General features: G+C 41.8%; 1 protein-coding gene across 1 annotated transcript; it reads left to right on the top strand.

The window, feature by feature from the left end:
• Window positions 1–769: 769 nt before the first annotated feature.
• fgf2 (fibroblast growth factor 2) lies at window positions 770–21,038 on the top strand. Its single transcript, XM_041264875.1, has 3 exons — window positions 770–1,427; window positions 8,437–8,540; window positions 20,540–21,038. Exons 1-3 carry the CDS (start codon window positions 1,250–1,252, stop codon window positions 20,723–20,725), a joined length of 468 nt encoding a protein of 155 aa, XP_041120809.1. The 5' UTR covers window positions 770–1,249; the 3' UTR covers window positions 20,726–21,038.
• Window positions 21,039–21,171: the final 133 nt, after the last annotated feature.

Genomic DNA, 21,171 nt, shown 5'->3' with positions numbered 1-21,171 from the left:
CTTGAATGAACAGCCACCTAACTTAAACAGAAATGCTAATTTCATCCAGTTAATTCATGTATCAATTTTAAAATGATCCTGACAATTGTATTTGTTTGCAGTCATTTCTAATAACAGTTACTTCCACTACTAATTGGATGAGCATTCTAAGTTGAATGTCTGTGTTTTCTGTTATTTATAATAAAATAGCTTTGACAAACCAAGCACTGTGATTGGCCCATGTAAAAATCCCAACAAAAAAGCTGATACTTGGAAATCTTGTAATAATTTTATAAGTGCATTAGCACTATAGGCAGTGCCTTACAAAGTGCTGGTATTGTGTGGAAGCGTGTGTATCTTTTCTAATCTGAGAAAGTTTGGAATTGAGTTTGCTAGTATTATCTGATGTAGAAACACTCCCAAACAGAAATATTGTAAAAAATAATATACTCTCTCCCAATATTGCCCCACTAGTTACTTTTCAGACTGATATGCAGTTTTGTTTCTGTTATTTGGTAAGTATTTTCAATAATTGTTGTTCTTTATGTAATCATTTAAAACAAACACAAGAAGTCATGAGGCATCTCAAAGCACATCTTTGCCCCAATCTGCTGACAGTTACCAGCCCTTGCTAGCTATGGTTTTAGGGGTAGGGTTGTCATGGGGTCATGTGATTCAAAGCCCACCCCTTCTGAGCTTTTTTGGGACCAGTGTTAGTTTAAGCTGAGAGAGAGAGAGAGAGAGAGAGAGAGAGAGAGAGAGAGAGAGAGAGAGAGAGAGAGTGTGTGTATGGGGTAAACGCAGGCGCATTGAGGCAGAGAGGATAATATTACAGACTGATTCAGATCCTTTCTGACTTCAGACAGCAAAGCAGAAAACATTTCAGAGCAAAGCCCTGGAAAACACTGGGAAATCCATGCTCCTACCTAACGGAAATATGAGAACGAAATTCGAAGTTTGTACTTGGCACTACAAACTTAAAATCTATTTATTTATCTAGGGGTCAACCAAGAGAGTTTAACCATTCTTCCAAGGGTTTTACAGGCATTTAAAAGTAGTATTTTTTAACTAGGTATTTCAGAATGAAAACTTTATCAGAAGCAAATTCTCCTTGTTAAATCTGTTGTACTCTGTGATTGAAAAAAAAACAAGATCTTGGGGATAGAGAAACAAGAATTGGGGATTAGATCATTAAAGAAGACAAAATTAGAAGCTGACTGTGTTCAACAATTCCATAAAATAAGAACAGACGCAGGAGAAGATATCTGAGATGGCTGCAGGAGGAATCACAACCTTTCCCACAGTACCTGATGATGGAGGCAGTAGTCCCTTCTCTCCGGGAAGCTTTAAGGAGCCCAAAAGACTTTACTGTAAAAATGGAGGATATTTCTTGAGGATAAACCCTGATGGAAGAGTGGATGGAATCAGGGAGAAGAATGACCCTTGCAGTAAGTACTTATATAGTGTTACAATGGTTAGTAAGCAGTAGAATTGGCTGTAGCATTTTAAAAGGATCATATTCAAGAGAGTGACTGCAATTTAACAATACATTATCTTAGTAGTAGATAAAGCACCTGGTTATTTTTTCATAGGGAGTTCTATTAAATAGTAATGTAGTTTTAAAAACAGTAAATTGGAAGTTTTTAGTAGAAAAAACAACCTACAAATGTAATATTATGTAGTCTAGACATTACTCTCTCTCTCTCTCTCTCTCTCTCTCTCTCTCTCTCTCTCTCTGTCTCTGTATGTGTGTGAATATATATAATTTTTTTTTTCCACAAACGCCAAAGGAAATACTTCAATGCTCTATAGTTAAGAATGCACTTTTAAACCATAAACTCACACAATATTGACCTTGTTAGTAATTAATCTTAATACATATAGTAACAGATCTGTATTAAAAATGTCATTTGCATTAAGGCCTTTGGATACAAACAGAGAACACAGTTTTGGATTCTATTAAAAGTAATTTCATATTGTAAATATTCCAGATTAAAAAAAAAAAAAAAAAAAAAAAAAAGAATCATGCAAAATCATATGCACTTACGATGACAATGGGATTCAGGTTTGGAAATTACAGATAATTATAATTTTCATAGGGCCCTATCATGGATATAATGAAATGCAATGTAAATAGAATATGTTTTGCATGGTAAGTAGGATCATGCAGCAGTCTACTGACACAGGGGTGGTACCGACAGACTGGAAAATTGCAAATGTAATACCGATCCACAAAAAGGGAAACAAAACTGAACCAGGTAACTACAAACCAGTAAGCCTGACTTCTATTATATGCAAACTTATGGAAACTATAATAAGATCCAAAATGGAAAAGTACCTATATGGTAACAGGGTGCTGGGAGACAGTCAACATGGTTTTAGGAAAGGGAGATCGTGTATAACTAACTTGCTTGATTTTTTTGAGGATGCAACATCGATAATGGATAATTGCAAAGCATATGACATGGTTTATTTAGATTTCCGGAAAGCTTTTGGCAAAGTCCAAAAGATTAATTCTCAAACTGAACGCAGTTAGGATTCAAGGAAACGCATGTACATGGATTAGGGAGTGGTTAACATGTAGAAAACAGAAAGTACTGATTAGAGGAAAAACCTCAGAATGGAGTGTGGTAACCAGTGGTGTACCACAGAGATCAGTATTAGGTCCTCTGCTATTCCTAATCTACATTAATGATTTAGATTGTGGTATAGTAAGCAAACTTGTTAAATTTGCAGACGACACAAAAATAGGAGGAGTGGCAAACACTGTTGCAGCAGCAAAGGTCATTCAAAATGATCTAGACAAGATTCAGAACTGGGCAGACACATGGCAAATGACATTTAATAGAGAAAAGTGTAAGGTACTGCACGCAGGAAATAAAAATGTACATTATAAATATCATATGGGAGATACTGAAATTGGAGAAGGAATCTATGAAAAAGACCTAGGAGTTTTTGTTGACTCAGAAATGTCTTCATCTAGACAATGTGGGGAAGCTATAAAAAAGGTTAACAAGATGCTTGGATACATTGTGAAAAGTGTTGAATTTAAATCAAGGGAAGTAATGTTAAAACTGTACAATGCACTAGTAAGAACTCATCTTGTGTTCAGTTCTGGTCACCTCGCTATAAAAAAGATATTGCTGCTCTAGAAAGAGTGCAAAGAAGAGCGACCAGAATTATTCCGGGCTTAAAAGGCATGTCATATGCAGACAGGCTGAAAGAACTGAATCTGTTCAGTCTTGAACAAAGAAGACTACGCGGCGACCTAATTCAAGCATTCAAAATTCTAAAAGGTATTGACAATGTCGACCCAAGGGACTTTTTTGACCTGAAAAAAGAAACAAGGACCAGGGGTCACAAATGGAGATTAGACAAAGGGGCATTCAGAACAGAAAATAGGAGGCACTTTTTTACACGGAGAATTGTGAGGGTCTGGAATCAACTCCCCAGTAATGTTTTTGAAGCTGACACCCTGGGATCCTTCAAGAAGCTGCTTAATGAGATTCTGGGATCAATAAGCTACTAACAACCAAACGAGCAAGATGGGCTGAATGGCGTCCTCTCATTTGTAAACTTTCTTATGTTCTTATGCTTTCCAGGCAGGTAACAATAATATTCACTGCAGGAAGTTTAATTCCTTAGGAATTTTAAATGTGGCGATACTTATCAAACATCCTCATACAGTTTACTCACTTCACTTTAAACATGTTTCAATGTATCTAGATTTTTTAACTACAATTTTGGTTAGTTTGGAAAGTACTATAAAATGAAAAAAATCAAGTAACACATTTTTCACTAAACCTTTTGAATGCTGGCTTACCTTTTTACAGATTATCTTCAAGTGTTGTAACCCTCAAAGAAAGTAAGAGCACTTTGTAGGTAATTTTTATAACATACTTTTGCTGGCTTGTGTATGGCAAGCACGGGAGCTCATCTTACAGAGCTTTTAATTGTTTTTGGATTGTTTTAATAACAAATGAATGTTACTCTGTGGACTAAATGATTTTCCCATTGGGGGGGGGGGGGGGGGGGGGGGGGGGGGGGGGGAATAAAAGTTTTAAATTAAATTAAATTTAAATTAATAGAAATGTTACTGGAGGGGAAAATAATTTAACTGCTGCTTTTGCAATGTGATAATGTACAGTAGCTATTGACTTGATTTATTCTTTTTTGAATAAGATAGTTAAAGTCTCTGTTAAGTTTTCTCTCATTTAAGAATTCGCAGAACATATTTCTGTGTTAGAAACGTCAATGTTCCCAATAGTACAGAGGAAGTTAATACACTGTAATTGATGTGAATGGAACTGAGTCAAATCTAATAGTATTCATGTGTCAGACACAAAGTAGGTAAATAAATAATATCAGGTAACATATAACACCTGGCAAACAAGAGAATCAAACAACACTGCATTATTTCCTAATTATTATTTAAATAAAACAAATAAATAAATACATTTGTGCGTTACCATTCACAATCCCAGTAATAAATTGCTAGGGCTAAAATATGGAGGGAGAACTCACCTTTATGCCTGTGTTGTAAGAGTCTACTAAGAAGCCACAATTAACACTATTTCCAAAACCAGGGTTTTGAGGATCCACGACGTTAAGTCTGTTGAACCTTCTGACAGGGAGTACCCTGTCGCTGGTTCTTGTGTGTGCCGCTGGGACACTTAAAAGTAGATGTGTTGCTAGGCAACATATGATCAGGTAGGCTCGCCCTGCACTGAGTTGACCTGGAGGTCCAGCTTGGCTGGGGGGCATGCCTGGGGAGGCTTCGCACAACTAAAAAAGCATCTATGTCAAACTCGAGGCGACTGCACCGCAATTCTAAACAGAGGGGCACTTTGTTTCAGTCAGGTAGGAGAATGTCTGTACCGGATGATAACTGCTAAGGAACCCTTCAACTGCAAGACGGTGACTGTGAAGGCTCTGCCCAGTCAGAACTGTCGTAAAGACCTGGAGTCGCTGGGAGGCCTGGACTTCGGAAGCAAAAGCAGTAAGTTAGTTTAGGAGATGTTGATCCCAACCAGTATAGAGAGGGTTTCGTAGTGTAGTAGGTTCCTGGAGCGGGACGTCTCTTTTTATGAGACAAGCGCTCGCCCCAGTGGTAGCACTTGTGTTTATTAAATCTGTGCACCTGTGCGGCATAAGCAGGTTCGTAATTAACCACACCCAGCTGTGGTGGTGAGGGCCTGTGGCTGTCAAAGAGGGACCTCAGCAAATAGGACTGGTAGGCTACCAGAACAGTATTAAAGCTGTCCAGCCCGACAGTGAATGCACTGGCTGAATAGGCATGTTTGAGGATCACCTCCGGGACTCGGCACTTTGTTGAGGCAGATAGCGTCCTTGGATAGGAGCACTAAATTAGGCGCCTGTACCAACGCTTTCTCCTCGTGCACGTGTGATATATCCCATAGGTGTCTGGCCTTTTGTCGTTCTCGACAGCGGCCCACTGGGGTCCTGCTGGACCTAGGGTGCACCTGTGGGGGGGGGGGGGGGGGTTTGTGCCCTCCCCACGACACGGGAGGGGTGCTAGGCTCGTCATCAAAGATGGACTGTCTTGTCTCTTCTGTAGGCCAGGGCACTTGCAAGACTACAGTGACCCTCTTGATCTGTGGTAAAAGCTCTGCCGACAGGGAGATCTTAACCGCAGGGGATCTGATGAGCACTGTTCCTTCGTGGGAAACTGCTGCCCAGAGCTCCTCCATCTGCTCTGAGTCTGCCTTGGAGGAGAAGGAGGAGAAGGAGAGGCAGAGGAGGATGAGGAAAGTTGTGAAGACAGTTTCCTGAATGGACTACTTTCCCAGGTGCGTCGTCCACTCTCCCTTGGCACAGAGCCATAGGGTGAGGGTGCAGCCTCCTCTCTACCAGATGATGATTGGGAAGAGCACTGTGCAGGAGTGAGAGACGCAGAGCGCTCTGCAGAGCTGCAAGAGGGATATATTTCTCCAGCATGCGCTTGGAGAAATGTGTACAAAACTGCAGTTCTTCAGTGCTTCCTTTACGTGCTCAGACCACAGGCAGGAAGAGCACCTGCCATGTTTGTCCTCAATAGGCAGACTGGCCTTGCATGTCTCACAGGGATAAAACCCAGGCATTATGGAAGTAGCAATGCAGTGTACAGTAACACTGTACAGGTACTGCCTCAGTCTGCTTAAAGACAGCAACTGGGCTGTTCAAGACCCGAATAAGACTGGCTTGGTACCGGACCGGGGATGTAAGCACCGGTCGGTAGCGGGTAGGAACCTGGACGGTACCAGGTTGGTTTGGTGACTTTTAGCACTAGGTCATTACAGTATAGTACTGGTTGGAATTGGGTCGGTATGGACCCAGTTCGGTGACTCTAGCACTGGGTCAGTACGGTATGGTACTAGGTCAGAACTGTGTCGGTAACTGTAGCCCTGGTTCGGTACATTACTGTAGCGGGTTGGAAACAGAGCAGGTCGGTGACCTCAGTACCAGTACGGTATGGATCCACCAGATAGCAGTTAATACAGGTAACACTGTACAAGGATGCCCACCTGTGCAAGTTACTGGCAAAGCCACTCAGTCAGTACTCACACAGGGACGTTTGCTTGTTAGAATGAACTAAGAGCCCTCTTAATGGTGATGCAAAAGCTGTCAGCAAAATGGCACCAAGATGTCGAAACCAAAATGAGAATAAAATAACTCCAGCCGGAGCAATTGCAACCTGGCGGGAGAGCACATAGTCAGTTGACGTACACTGATTGATCCCTGGGAAGGAGCGACTCAAGCCACTGGCTTCACGTGGGGCACAAGGCAGGAGTGCACAAATACATGTAATTAATAAAACTAATATAGTGATCATTTTTAATATCACATATAATTTGTGTAAAAACACAATAAATGTGAAAATCTAGAGCAGAAAAAAGTAACATGTACTTATCTGAACAGGCTCTTCTGTTAGGTCAGTTCTTCAAAGGAAAAATGACACAGAAATCTGTGCACTCAGTCCTTTACACCCTCAGGGGCAGGCATGACTGCATCACAGGCTTGGCTGAGCAGCTTTGTTATATCCTAGTCAGGTTTCCGGTCTTCAGGAGGTAAATGCCCATTCGGCAATGGTTACATGTCATACTTGAAAGGGAACCAGCTTTATCTTATCTCTGCAGCAATAAGTTGGAAAGTAAATCTAACCACCACCATATGACTGCCACAAAAAAGTAATGTTTAAGAATATATGTAGCATAAAACCAATTCTTTGTTCTTTCAAACTGTCTGCTGCCTAATTACATTAAGTTGGGTTACCAGCAAGACAAAATTGAATTTAGCTTTGGATATACAAATGTAATGTACTACTTGGGTACATAAAGTACTATGACACTATCAAAGATTTAAGATGGTCTACATTTTTATCGTTACCTAAAATTACTGCATTTTTATTAACTGGATGTAGCCACTTGTACCATTGCATGATGCGGTTATTTAAATATTATTGAGTTGGATGAATGCATTTAATAAATCCTTGTTTAAGTTATAGGGGCATATACTTTAATCCATTTAAACTAGAACATTTTTTATTTTTGTAGACAGATAGCAGTTATTTCATCATCAGACAACTGCGGGTGATTTATGAAGTATATTTATAAATAAACATCAGGGTGCTATTTTGATAACCTATGCAAATTACATTTTTGCCATTCTTGTCAAACACATTATTATATAATTGTTAAGATGCCCTTTTACAAGTTACAAAGCAAGCGTTTTTTCTGCTGGAAAGGAGGAAATAATGTGCCTATAGTTATACAGTATTTGTGCTGAGAAATTGGTTTGAAAATTAGTAAATGTTGCTTCTCATATTGGTTTGATGGTAAGAAAACACTTTGGTGAACACTGTGAAGGAAAATTTCCTTAAGTGATATGTAAAAGAAGGTCATGATTAATAAACTTGAGTATGTGGCAAACAACCAATGTGTGCTATTTAACAAAATAAAACAGCATGAAGCCATTCCAGGGCACAGAACAGAGACATGGTGCATAGCAGTCTTCAGTAGAAACAGTGCCAGGGATGAGGAGTGATGACATTCAAGGGATAGACAGGGAGGCATGTGGAAAACTACAAATCAAGTAACATTGCGTCAGTGCAATTTGTGTTTGTAAAAATAAAAATCAAGAATTGTAAACATATGAAGAAATACAAGATTTTCATTTTTTAAGAAGTACCCTGCCTGGTGTGTGTGTGTGTATGTGTGTGTATATATATATATATATATATATATATATATATATATAAGATATATATATATATATATATATAATAGATATATATATATATATATATATAAATATATATTATATATATATTCTTGTGTTCCTCTCTTATAAAGAAGAATTCCCATTTTCTCCAAATATGAAACAGAGTGTATTTATGGAGAGCACAGCTATAATATTTTTAGAAAGTTTCCTACATTATACATTGCTCTTGTTTTTCAGTAAAGCTGCAACTCCAGGCAGAATCGATTGGAGTGGTTTCAATCAAAGGGATCAGTGCAAACCGTTATCTTGCAATGAATGAAGATGGACGGTTATTTGGTACAGTAAGTATCCAAACCTTCTCAAATAAGTTAGGTGGCACAGCACCTACTGAGGCCTATGTTAGAATATTGGTCCTGTGAAATGAGGTCGGGACACTTTTCGAAATCTGATGTAAAAGCTTTCCTGGTAAAATATTATAAATACCACCTTCATAAATTAGACCCTTATCCTAACCCCGCTCTCCCTCTCAATTACACCTCTGTGACAAAGAATAAAAGAGATTCAGAATTTTGTCCGAAACACTATCCCCTCCCCAGCCCTAGTGACGCACATGAATAAACGTATGACTGTGTTAAATTGGTGACTAGCTTATGGTGCATTATAGACTTTGCCTCCTAATTCTTCTTTTTTTAGGCTGAATTTATTTATTTGATTAAAGCAGTAGACAAAGTTAACCATAGCCAGTAATTTAAGTGCAACACAACAGCCAGGACAAGAGGACACATCTGGAAACAAAGTAGAGACAGACAGAGTAGAAGATACCTTTTTACAGAGATAATGGGATCCTTTAAGACTTGACAAAGTTTTGAGATCAACAGCTAGGAACTGGACAAGCGCTGATGGGCTGAATGGCCTCCTCTCATTTGCAAATGTTATGTTCTAATGTTCCCTAAATCAACTTAAAATATTATTAATGGAAATCTTACTGTCAAGGGATTTTTCTCATACTGTATGAACTTCACACAAGTAACATTACTGATTTACTTTTGTGATTTCATTATCCTGACTAGATGAGTAATATACAACAAAACATCTATTGTTGCGGTGTGTTGAATAATAGCATCATACATTAAAACATAAATATTGTAGTGTCTTGATTAAGGGTGCGAGCTGAATTACTTTACTGAATAGCATGTATGCAGCTGTAATGTAAGACTGCTAGATTGTCCCATTCCACGCTTGTAATTAGTTTTTCCATGTGCTTGGGGTGTGTGAAAGAGTATACAGGGTGTATCTTGTGAGTTCTAAACTTTAGTCTATATTCAACTCTGCTATAAAAATATTTTTCATGAAAGCTTTTCCATGTATTTATATAACCTGAGTAGTTTTCCCTCAGTAATTGCTCTTTCACCTAGCAAGCATGCAATGTATTAAATGAAGTGAACTATGCCAACTATGTTATTTTAGTACCATACTAGCATCGTTTTTCATAGTCACAAAACACCCCAAAAGCATAAGATGTTTACTTGTTATTTTATTGTTTGCATGACATTTCCAATCAACATTTCCAACCTCAAAAAACAATATTACAATAGAATGTATTGTACTGTAAATAACAGAGAGGGCTGGTTAGCACCTTTTAACTCATGTTCATAAAATGATTTAGTTTGTATAATGAGGTTTTACAGTATTTCATGGGGCATGAGCTGGAGGTGTAAGGACAGGGCAGAAGAATAAGAAAGGAGCAGTTAGTAGGACAGTGCCGGCTAGAAAGGACCGGGCTTAGGATAGAGGAGTGGGCGAGTCCCTGACTGTAGTAGCAGACCAGCAGAGCTGGACATGGAAACTAGGACAGAAAGTGGTCGCTGACTGAGGGCGACGATGCCGACACATCCCAGGGGCAGAGGACCCAGCAACCGAAATAGGATAGAAAGATAGTCACTGACTGAGGGCGACAATGCCGTCACATCCCAGGGGCAGAGAACCCAGTAACCGAAACAGGATAGAAAGATGGTCACTGACTGAGGGCGACGATGCCGACACAACCAAGGGGCAAAGGACCCAGCAACCGAAGACAGGATACAGAAAGTGGTCAATGACTGAGGGCGACGATGCCAATAAAACCCAGGGGCAAAGGACCCAGCAACCGAAAACACATACAAGGGTTATGACTCGGGGAGCCGCCCCTCAGGAGGAAGATGGTTCCGGTAGACTGGGACACAAAAGGAGAGAGAGAGAGAGAGGTACCCAGTATCTGAGACTTCTGTAAAGGGGTGCTCGTTAGACCCCCAATTGGCCAAGACTGCCTGGGACCTGAAATACAGACAAGGCATAGCGGTTAGTACTGGACTCGAGCATGAAGTAGCCACGTCCCGAATTGAGGCAGAGTATAGAACAGAGCCTTAAGTGAGGTAAGATAAGCGCAGGAGCTGCGAAAGGACAAAGTGTGGCCTGGGGTCCACTCTGACTCACATGGTGAGAACCCCCCTGAAGGTAAGGGAGGAAGATGCCTAGTCCTGAGGTTGGGGAAGTGAGATTCACTTGCCCCCCAAAGGATGGACCTCCAGCTCCTCGCGAAATCTCCCACACCATGAGACGAACAAAAGACAGCACACGCAAGCACATAACATAAACGAAAGACCGGAAAGACAAACGGGACAAACAGGAAGATGGTTAGTAATTTAGTAGGATGTGACTATGTGTATACCTGCTGCTCAGTGGAGAGGAAAAAAACCCTTGAGGCTAATTAGGAGAAAACCTCTGGTGGCCCCGGCAGACAGGAAGCTCCTACTCCAGACATACTAGCAATTTTCTAATATATCAGCAGAGGATGAATGAATGTAAGAATCCACTGCAGAGGAGGACCAGATTCCCACATTCTTGATCAGGCTGTGATTGATGTTGGCCCTTGTGTAGGAGGTGGCTGCACCTATACGGAATGATGGGGGGTGGGGCTTGGGAGTCGAGGAGGGAGGCCTGCTCTGGAGAAGAAGTTGGAGTCGAGGAGGGAGGCCTGCTCTGGAGGCGAGGGTGGAGAGGTGGGTTGAGAACCAGTGACGAGTGATGATAGGAGCGAGAGGAATCAATGAACAGAGAGTTGGGGGGAGGGGGGTCCATGCTGACATTGATCCGTCTTGGAGGTATGTAGCCAAATGATGAAGTAAGAATCAAAGTCGCCTGAGAGGTAGATGGTCTCCATAGGTAGATCCTTGTAGGGGAAGAAGCAGCCTTTCCAAAGAGTGGAAATAGCAAATGGAAAATGTCCATTTATATAGATAGGCAGGAAGGCGAGGCAAGGGGAAAACTCTTATGAATCCCATGGAGGGTCAGGCAAACTGCTGGTATGGAGAGAATCGAGGGAGATGGAGAGAATCCCTAACATGGATGATGAGAGCCAGGATCCGGTTTCGATTGAAAGCCTCGGACCAGGTGCACCTTGAGTGTATTTACCCAGGCTTGAAGTGGGCGCATTCTCAGCAGCCCTAGTGGAAGGATTCTCGAGGTGGCTGCCATCAGCCTCAACAACCTTTGATATATTCTGACCTGTAGAGCATCCTCTCTGAATAGGGAGAGCGTGGCCCCCAACGACCGAATCCTGTCTTCCGACAGTGAGGCATGCATGCTCACAGAGTTCAGTTTGATCCCCAGGAACACTGGACTGAGACGGTACGAAGTTGCTCTTCTGTTGATGTATTGAGAGCTTTAACTTTGTCACATGATCTATGACCTGTTTGGTGTGCGCTTCTGCGCATGCTTTTGAATGTGTGCAAACTAGCCAATTGTCCAGATAGTTCAGGATTAGAATAACCCCGCAGCCTGAGTGGAGCCATTGATGCATCCATGAACTTTGAAAAAGTGCAGGGCACCAGCGAGAGGCCAAAAGGCAGCACGTAGAATTCGGATGTGTTGCCTTGAAAGGCGAAGCGCAGATATTTTCTGTGCGCGGGACGGATCAGGACCTGAAAATAGGCGTCTTGCAGGTTGATTGATGTGAACCAGTCACCTGGTTGGACGGACTGGATGATACGTCGTGCTGTCAACATGTTGCACTTCCTCTTTTTGAGGAACAAGTTGAGGACCCTGAGGTCCATAATTGGTCTGAAACTGCCGACCCTTTTGGACACCAGGAAGTACCTGGAGTAAAAGATGCTGAGGGCAACGCTTGGGCTTACCAAGCATACAGCATTCTTCCTTTGAAGATTGGCGATCTCCTGTTGAAGGAGTATCGCCCTCGCTGGTTCGACGGTGGGGGGGAGCACACCCTTGAAGGGTGGTGGACCTATGCAGAATTGTAGAGCGTATCCATGTTTCAGTGTAGATAGCACCCAGGAGTCCTGGGTGCAGCCTTGCCATGGGTCGTTGCCGTTGGTCAGACCGGTTGTGGAGGGGTTTGGTGGCAGCCGGGGCCTCCCTTGGGCTTGGGAGGGGGCGGTTCTTTCTTAGGCCCTGGCCTCAGTCTCCAACTGGAGAACCGGTTACCCCTGGCCTGCGGTGGTCCCCTGCCGCTGGCCCTGCCTCTGCTTGCTTGTCTATTCTGGGGTGGAGGGCGATGTTCAGACCCTTTCACCTCAGCAGGCTGCCCATGCCATCTTGGGCACTAACGGTATGCCGGAAGGTGTGAAAAATTGAAGGCGACCTCCTTGGCCTTGTGGGACCTCTCAAGGCTCACATCAATGGTCGCCCCAAAAGTCTGCCCTGGTGTAATGGGGGCGTCCAGTAATGCCACCTTCTCAGTCTCCACAACCTTGGCTTGTGTCAGCCACAAATGCCGGCGGGCCCAGCAATCTCCCTGATGACTGACCTAACTCACCTATTGGGTCGGTCATTGCCTTAGCTACCTCCTGGAGCTCCCTCATGTCCTCTTGTGTAGCTCTCTCTTGCAGCCTCTCTGCCAACTGGTTCTGGTAGAGCACCAGTATGGCCATGACATTTGTTGCTCGGGCCGACAACGCTGTTGATGCATAAGCTTTTTTGAGCATCGCATCTGTCGTTCTGCAAGGCTTGGATGGACAGGTTGGGTCCTTATCCCCCTTGGTGAAGGTGGAACCTTGCACCAAAACTGTGACTGTGTCCCCAATAGTGGGGAATACGCCTAGGCCCGCTTCTTGGGCTCCTGTTGTAAGAAGCAGAGACTCTGCTGTTTTGGAGGCTAAGGGTGCCGACGCTGGGTTGCTCCAAGAAGAGCGCACCAATTCCAGGAAGTCCTGGCATAGGGGGAGGGCATGCTGTGGGTGCCCTTTCTGTTGGCACGCTGCATTAGGACCCAGAACTCTTCCCTCTGTGACACGTGTGGTAAGGACGTTAAGGAGCCTCCCACCATGGCCTGCCCGATGGAGGTGGCTGAGTCTGAGACTTCCAATCTGGACGCGGACAAGGACAGCTCATCTGGGCTAGGGAATCTAGGCAGAGTGGATGGGGAACGAGACTGTGGGGGCTGGGGCTGCCCGGTGGTAGGGGGCAGCCTGCCCTGAGATTTCAATAGGGTCTCCGGCATAGTCTGCTGAGCCCTTACAGTCTCTGCCAGCTCCACAAAATGCTGCTCAGCCGAGCTTGGGTGCCTTCGAGGCGACTGTGACAGTGAATATCTGCGCTTGCGTGGAGAAGGGGAGCGGTGCCTGCGCGGCAACTGCCTGTTCCCTGGTGAGCATCCCCTCAAGTGGTACCACCTCGGTGGTGACCATCTCGCCTCCCTTGTGTCTGCCCCTGTACCTGTGGTGGGGTAGGGGAGGGTGACCCAGATGAGCGTGAAAGCTCCCTGGTCACTGTGGCAGGGGGGGTCCTGAATGACCTCTGCAGAGGTTCTTGGACCACTGATCTCATTCTCCCCTGGTTGGAGGAGAGAGACTCTGCTGGGGATAGGGCTGCTCTCCGTCGCTTAGTTCTCCTCGAGAACTTCCAACCTGGAGAGCAGTCCAGCTCTCCTACCAGTGCTTTGGCCATGTGTTCTGGCCCTAGGCATTTGGCGCAAGACCGGTGCTCGTCCTGCCTTGGTAGCTTCGCCGTGCATTGGATGCACTGGTGGAACCCAGCGGAGGACCCAATTCATTGGACTGACACGATCTCGCTGTTAGTAGCACGGTCGGTGCCGGGCTGTAGACGCTTCTGAGTGATTCTGTGCTGAATTAATCGGTGCCGGGATCGGCATCGAGGCAAGCGCTGTCGGTGCTGAGTCGGTGCGGAGTCAATTGGCGCCGAGGTCAGTGCTAACGTGTAGTGCGGTCAGTGCCGGGTGTAGACGGCCTCGAAGCTATTCCCCATTGCCGAATCAAACGGTACTGGGATCGGCATCGAAAAAGAGCGGCATCAGCACTGAGAGGTCAGTGCCGAGTCAATCAGTGCCAAGGTCGATGCCGACATGTAGCACGGTCGGTGCCAGGCTGTAGATGGCCTCAAAGAGGTTCGCCGGTGACGAATCAATTGGTGCCAGAAACGGCGCCAAGAAAAGCACTGTAGATGCCGAGAAAGTCTGTGCCGAGTGGACCGGTGCCGATGGTAGGCACAGTCGGGGCCAAGCTGTAGGCAGCGCTGATGATGTTTACACCAGTGCAGAGTCAATCGGGACTAGGTAGGCACTGTTTTCTCAACCTCGCGATCAGCGGGAAAAACCGCGGACGATGTTGGGGTATGCAGCCAAATCAGTCGCTGTGGCTGCTGAGGGCAAGCGCAGCCGTGCTAGGAAAGCCCAAGGATTGAGAGGGGCGCTAGGCCTGAGCTGTTTTTTTTTTTTTTATTGGTCACTGTGACCGATTAAATCGGTGTAGAGGACGATGCCGCGAGTCCACATGGTAACCTTACAGCACCACAACAGCTCTCCACACGGTGTATCAACTACACGAGGTCTGGTGTAGTGAAAGAACAATGGCCGCTCGCTAATCCCTTAAGAGGGGTTGAAACCAGCTCTAGTCAGAAAACTGACACGAGAATAAAGCAAGAGCACTCTTAGACACGCTCGAAGGGCGATTTTACTGGGGAAAATTATTTTTAATTTGTGGGTAAAACCAGCAAATCAGCCAATTTAGGTTCAAGAAAGCAAATGCAATCTGACCTGTCTCAGTGTGATGAGAAAGAAAATGGTGATGTGATGTGCCATGATAGGGGAGCTTTTTTATATATGCTCAGTGATTGACGGTCAGAGAGGCTCTTCCCATTCAGTAATGGTTGCCATTTAAATTGAAAGGGAACTCGTGGTTTTTGAATAGAGTACTTGGGTCACTAATAGTTTTACCTACCTACTGGTAATAGCAGTCATACATTTGGTGCAGAGTAAGATTACACAACAATTGCTTGGCATATATATGTATATGCTTGTATCAATACAAGCTTAACTTGTATTGACACAATGGCCTGCAGCAGTCCAGTTTCAACTACAATGGCTAAGACAGCAGATCTGATAGTTAAATGATACAGGGGAAGAAACTACAACCCTGGTATCCAAACCTGCACAAACTACTGATGTTTCAAGATGAGCAGTCTCAAAAGAAATGTAAGAAAGAAAAAGAAATATAGATCATTCCGGAGAAAAGACAGGGTGGCAGTTTTCCTCCTCCCTGATGTATTTATTAGCTGTACTCTTTCAATGAATTGTTACATATCTGTCCAAAATAATTTAAAAACACATTGCACCCTAGTCATGTCAATGCCAATGCCATTCTGTCTTCCAAACATAATAACAGTGTTATGACATGTGTTTTTGGAATAAGTCTGGAACCTTGTAATTCCTAGTTTAAGATAAATTGAGCTATATGAGGTACACAGTTGAAGTTTTTCTTTTGTGGATGAGGAAAAAAGTTACAAGAAACAGATGTCTGCAATTATTTATTTCAGCATTTTTTTTGCAAAACTCCAAAAATGCTAATTTAAAAGTATTCATACCCTGACAAGGAAAATGAAATGAGTAGCTAGTTGAGGCACCTTTAGCAATACTAACCTCTTTTAAACAATAAGGATATTTGTCAATGAGCTTTTGGCATGATTCTTTAGTGATTGTTGACCATTCTTCAACGCAAAATTGTTCCAGTTCATTCAAATTCCGTGGACAGCCTTCAACCAAAGATTCTCAATTGGATTTAGATCAGGACTTTGACTAGGCCAATCCAGAACCTTAATTTTATTCTTTGTTAACCATTCTGAAGTAGATTTTGATGTGTGCTTTGGATCGTTGTTGTGTTGAAACATCCAGTTGCACTTTAAGCCAAGTTTTTGTAGACTTTCATAGATAAATTTTAATTAATAAACATGGACATATTTTTAGTGTCAATAGTTAAAAAACAACAAGTGGCTCAAGGACAATTAGTGAAGCCCCATGTATATACATATGCAGGTACAGTATGTCACACTCACACCTGGGATTGGTTGGGCTCATGAAGTCATCTCTTAGGAATACCAATAGTATTCCAGATACATTAAATGTAGATCATGGTGGCCTATTTTATGGTGCTACATACAGTGCCTAGAGAAAGTCTACACCCCCTTCAACTTTTTTCACATTTTGTTGCATCAGTGCCTCAGAGTTTCATGCATTTAAATGAGGATTTTTTTAAAACTTATCTACACACCCCATAGTCCACACTGTTAAGGGGAAAAAAGTTTTTATTGATAAAAAAAATTATATATTAAAAATAGAAAACCGAAAGATCATGTTTGGATAAGTCTCCACCCCCCCTGAGTTAATACTTGGTGGAAGCACCTTTGGCAGCAATTATAGCTGTGAGTCTGTTGGGATAGGTCGCTACCAACTTTGCACACCTAGATTTAGCAATATTTGACCATTCTTCTTTACAAAACTGTTCAAGCTCTGTCAAGTTCATTGGGGAGCGTTGACGGACAGCAATCTTCGTAATGCCACACATTTTCGATTGGATTTAGGTCAGGGATCTGACTGGGCCACTGAAGAACATTTACAGTTTTGTTCCTTAGCTTTGGATATGTGCTTTGGGTCGTTGTCATGCTGAAAGGTGAACTTCTGTCCCAGTTTCAGCTTTCTTGAGAAGGCAGCAGGTTTTCCTCAAGGACTTCTTTGTACTTTGCTCCATTTATTTTCCCTTCTATCCTGACAAGTGCCTCAGTCCTTGCCGATGAGAAACATCCCCATAACATGATGCTGCCACCACCATGCTTCACAGTAGGGATGGTGTTTTTTGGGTGATGCGCTATGTTGGGTTTGCGCCAAACATAATGCTTTGCATTTAAGCCAAAAATTTCCATACTTTGCATTTAAGCCAAAATTTTCCATGCAACTTTTTGCCACGTGGCTACAGAATCTGTGTTTTCTTGCATACTTCAAACGGGATTCAAGATGGGCTTTCATGAGTAATGGCTTCTTTCTTGCCACCCTATCATACAGGCCTGATTTATGGAGTGCTTGGGATATTGTTGTCACATGCACACTTTGACCAGTCTTGGCCATAAAAGCCTGTAGCTCTTGCAAAATTGCCATTGGCCTCTCGGTAGACTTTTTGATCAGTCTCCTCCTTGCTCGGTCATCCAGTTTGGAGGGACGACCTGATCAAGGCAGGGTCTTGGTGGTGCCATACACCTTCCACTTCTTAATAATCATCTTGGCAGTGCTCCAAGGGATATTCAAGGCCTTTGATATTTTTTTATACCCATCCCATGATCTGTGCCTTTCAACAACTTTGTCCCGGAGTTCTTTTGTAAGCACCTTGGTGCTCATGGTTGAGACTTTGCTTTGAAATGCACTACCCAGCAGAGGGAACCTACAGGAACTGCTAAATTTATCCTGAAATCATGTGAAATACTACAATTTAACACAGGTGGGGGCCACTTAACTTGATGTGTGATTTTAAAGGCGATTGGTTACAGCTGAGCTAATTTAGGATTGCTATTACAAGGGGGGTAGACACTTATCCAACCAAGCTATTTCAGTTTTTATTTTTAATTAATTTTCTACAAAAATTTTTTTCACTTGGAAGTTGTGTGGTAGGATGTGTAGATAAATGAAAAAAAAAAATAAAAAAAAAATAATGCATTTTAATTCCAGTCTATAAGGCAACAAAAGGTGAAGATTTTGAAAGGGGGTGTAGACTTTCTATAGGCAAAGTATTTAACCCGAGCCTTTGAGTGCTTTATTTAAACAATAATCATTGTACCTAATGCATGATTGATCCTCACTATAAAAACAGCTCATGTACAGTATCACCCATATAATATGCCTATAAGGCAAGTATAGTACATTGTAAATTATACTTACGTATACCCAATATCATAACCACAGGTTTTAAAAGTAACAAACTTTGATCTTGCTCACTCTTTCTGGCCAAAGACTTAATAAAATATAGTTTCTCTCTTTCCACAAGTTCTTCCATGGTACATTGTATCAGACTATTGGCAAATCCAAGATTCTTGTGGTAAGCTACTGTATCTTAATATGTAACTAAACAATCATTAGCTTTCCAGTAGTTTGAAACTGTTGTTATATTTTCATAGTATACCCAGAAGTCATTCAGGAAGGCATTATTTTATATCAAGTTATATTTTGATAACATACTGTATTGTATAGATTAAAGTTCTATAAAATGGCAAAAAATGTGATGTGAAAATGGTTCTGATCCTGAAACAGTATTGATCAGGTTTCATTGCACAGTATACTGGTCTGTGTTAAAAATTGCTGTTTGTAAATAAATCTCTTTGCTCTATTTTCCTATATCCATATTTTTGCCATATATAGGTATAATGTATAGCTTTTAGAGACTCATGAGGTAATTTTCAATGTATATTTGATTTCATAAACTGCTTTCAGAATCTGTATGTGGAGGCTACCACTTAGGTAGGCACACTTAATAAACAACAGACTCCTTGTTGAGAGTAGCACAGTTCTGAGAACTCTGTTGCCCATAGCAACAAAAATCTGAGCCAGATGTTTGGGTTGCCAGTTATAAAACCCTATCCTCCCTTTGACCCAAGGTTAATTAAAACTTTCTTATGTGCATGGTGGCAGGGATTTCCAGTGCTTTATGAATGTTCAATTGCTAAATGAAACATAAAGTTCTAGTGTTTCATTAAAGCTTACAGTACTGGAAATCAAATTATTTTTGCACTTTACCGTCTTATAACATTACCATTTAAAAAAAATAAAAATAAAAGTATATATATTGCACACGGTTTTTGAAGGAACTCGATAGGTAGGTTGGCCCAAACATCTTGGAGAACTAACCACAGTTCTTCTGTTGATTTAGAACTCCATTATACTGCATGTGTCGGCAGAGAGCAATATGATACAGATCAGGGAGTCAGTAAGGGCTCTAATATAAAAAAATAAACAAAAAAAACTCAAAAAACTAATAACACTCTATTTGTCCTCAAGAAAGTGGGAAGTGCATACAATTACAAGCAAGTCTTTTAGTAGCACTTAGACACCTGTTCCGGGTATCATTAATGTAGTACCATTAAGTAGAAGTGCTACTGTATTTACAATATGTATTGGATTAGGACAAAACATACTGCCTGCAAACAGCACCCAGAACTGCAAAGAGAGGTAGAATTTTAGTTATTCTACCCTTCCTAACCAATGGTCTAGCAAAAGTATTTACTGCAGTTTATGAAGCATTTACATTTCCTCATGAGTTGGGGATGTAACAGTGTGTATAAGGTTTTATGTGAGTCAATTTTATGGTAGATCTAAGTGTATTGACATGCTGAATCTGTTTAGTGTTTTAGGAACTATTTTGTAAGCCATGCTTGCTATTACATTATTGGGGGCTGTTATCTGAGTCAAAATTAGCAGTTGATTCTTAATTTAATTTAATAAGTTAACAGTGTTTGATAAATGAAAATTAGATGTTTCAGAACATGTGTTCAAGGAGCAAAATGTTAACGGAACTTTAAAGAGTTCTAAGGAAAGGGGCCCCTATCATTCCTAATACAGTAAATGACGTGGTTCAGTCAATGACATTTCAGCATAACATATTCAATTTCCCACACAAATAATGTCAGAACTAAAGTCGCTTCCAAGTTGTTTGAGCAATGCTCACAGCCATCCAATAAGAGAGAACACAATTTACAGCATTATTATTACATTACCAAAGAATGTTTAAGAGATGAATTGCACACAGTCTGATAGACTTGTCATCACAGTTGTTTAGAAGCTGATGTAAATAAGTGCCCTACATGTGCAATTTCTTTCTTTTCATATGGATAGTTAAAAGCCTTGCGGTCAGCAGACTAAGAGGCTGTTTCTTAAGATTCTGCAATTTTAAGCAGTATCCTTTGAGATTACACACCATTTGTGTTCAACAGACATTGGAACAGTTCATTTAAACAAGGTTAACATGTCTTAACTTGCAGATTATTTCGTGAACAAGATTTTCTTTTTTTGTTTCAGAAATGTGCAACAGATGAATGCTTCTTCTTTGAGAGACTAGAGTCCAACAACTACAACACTTACCGCTCTCAGAAATACCCGGACTGGTACGTAGCGTTGAAGCGGACTGGGCAGTTCAAGTCAGGATCAAAAACAGGACCAGGGCAGAAAGCCATTCTTTTTCTTCCAATGTCAGTAAAGAGTTGATTTGGCTTTGCTGTTGCACCCACTCAACATTTAAAAGGACGTGATGAAAACTAAAAAGTTGGGCAGGGATAATGTACATACCTGCTTTAGCAAAGAACCAGTGCGACCAACCCTTAATCTTTACTGATACATTATGCAATAAGCCTCTTAAGGTATACAAAAGAGCTAAATATAAAACAATAAAGGATTTATTAGACTTAAAATTAAAACAATGTGAATAAAATATAGTAGACATGGTAAATGCCTTTTATAATAATAACTATATCTTTATTTTTGTATAGTGCCCTTCATAGTAGACCACCATCACAATGCGCTTTACTACATCCGACACTTGACACGTGTAATATACGTCTCAGTGAATATTAACCTGTTTGGACAAAATATTGTCGTTTGATAATTGTCTTCGAGGGAGTTTTGTTTATTGTTTATTTTCCTTTTAACCGTTC

Source organism: Polyodon spathula, chromosome 1, assembly GCF_017654505.1.
Source record: "Polyodon spathula isolate WHYD16114869_AA chromosome 1, ASM1765450v1, whole genome shotgun sequence".
Lineage (NCBI taxonomy): Eukaryota > Metazoa > Chordata > Actinopteri > Acipenseriformes > Polyodontidae > Polyodon > Polyodon spathula.
The sequence above is the reverse complement of the archived record's forward strand: the minus strand, read 5'-3'. Positions and strand labels throughout refer to the sequence as shown.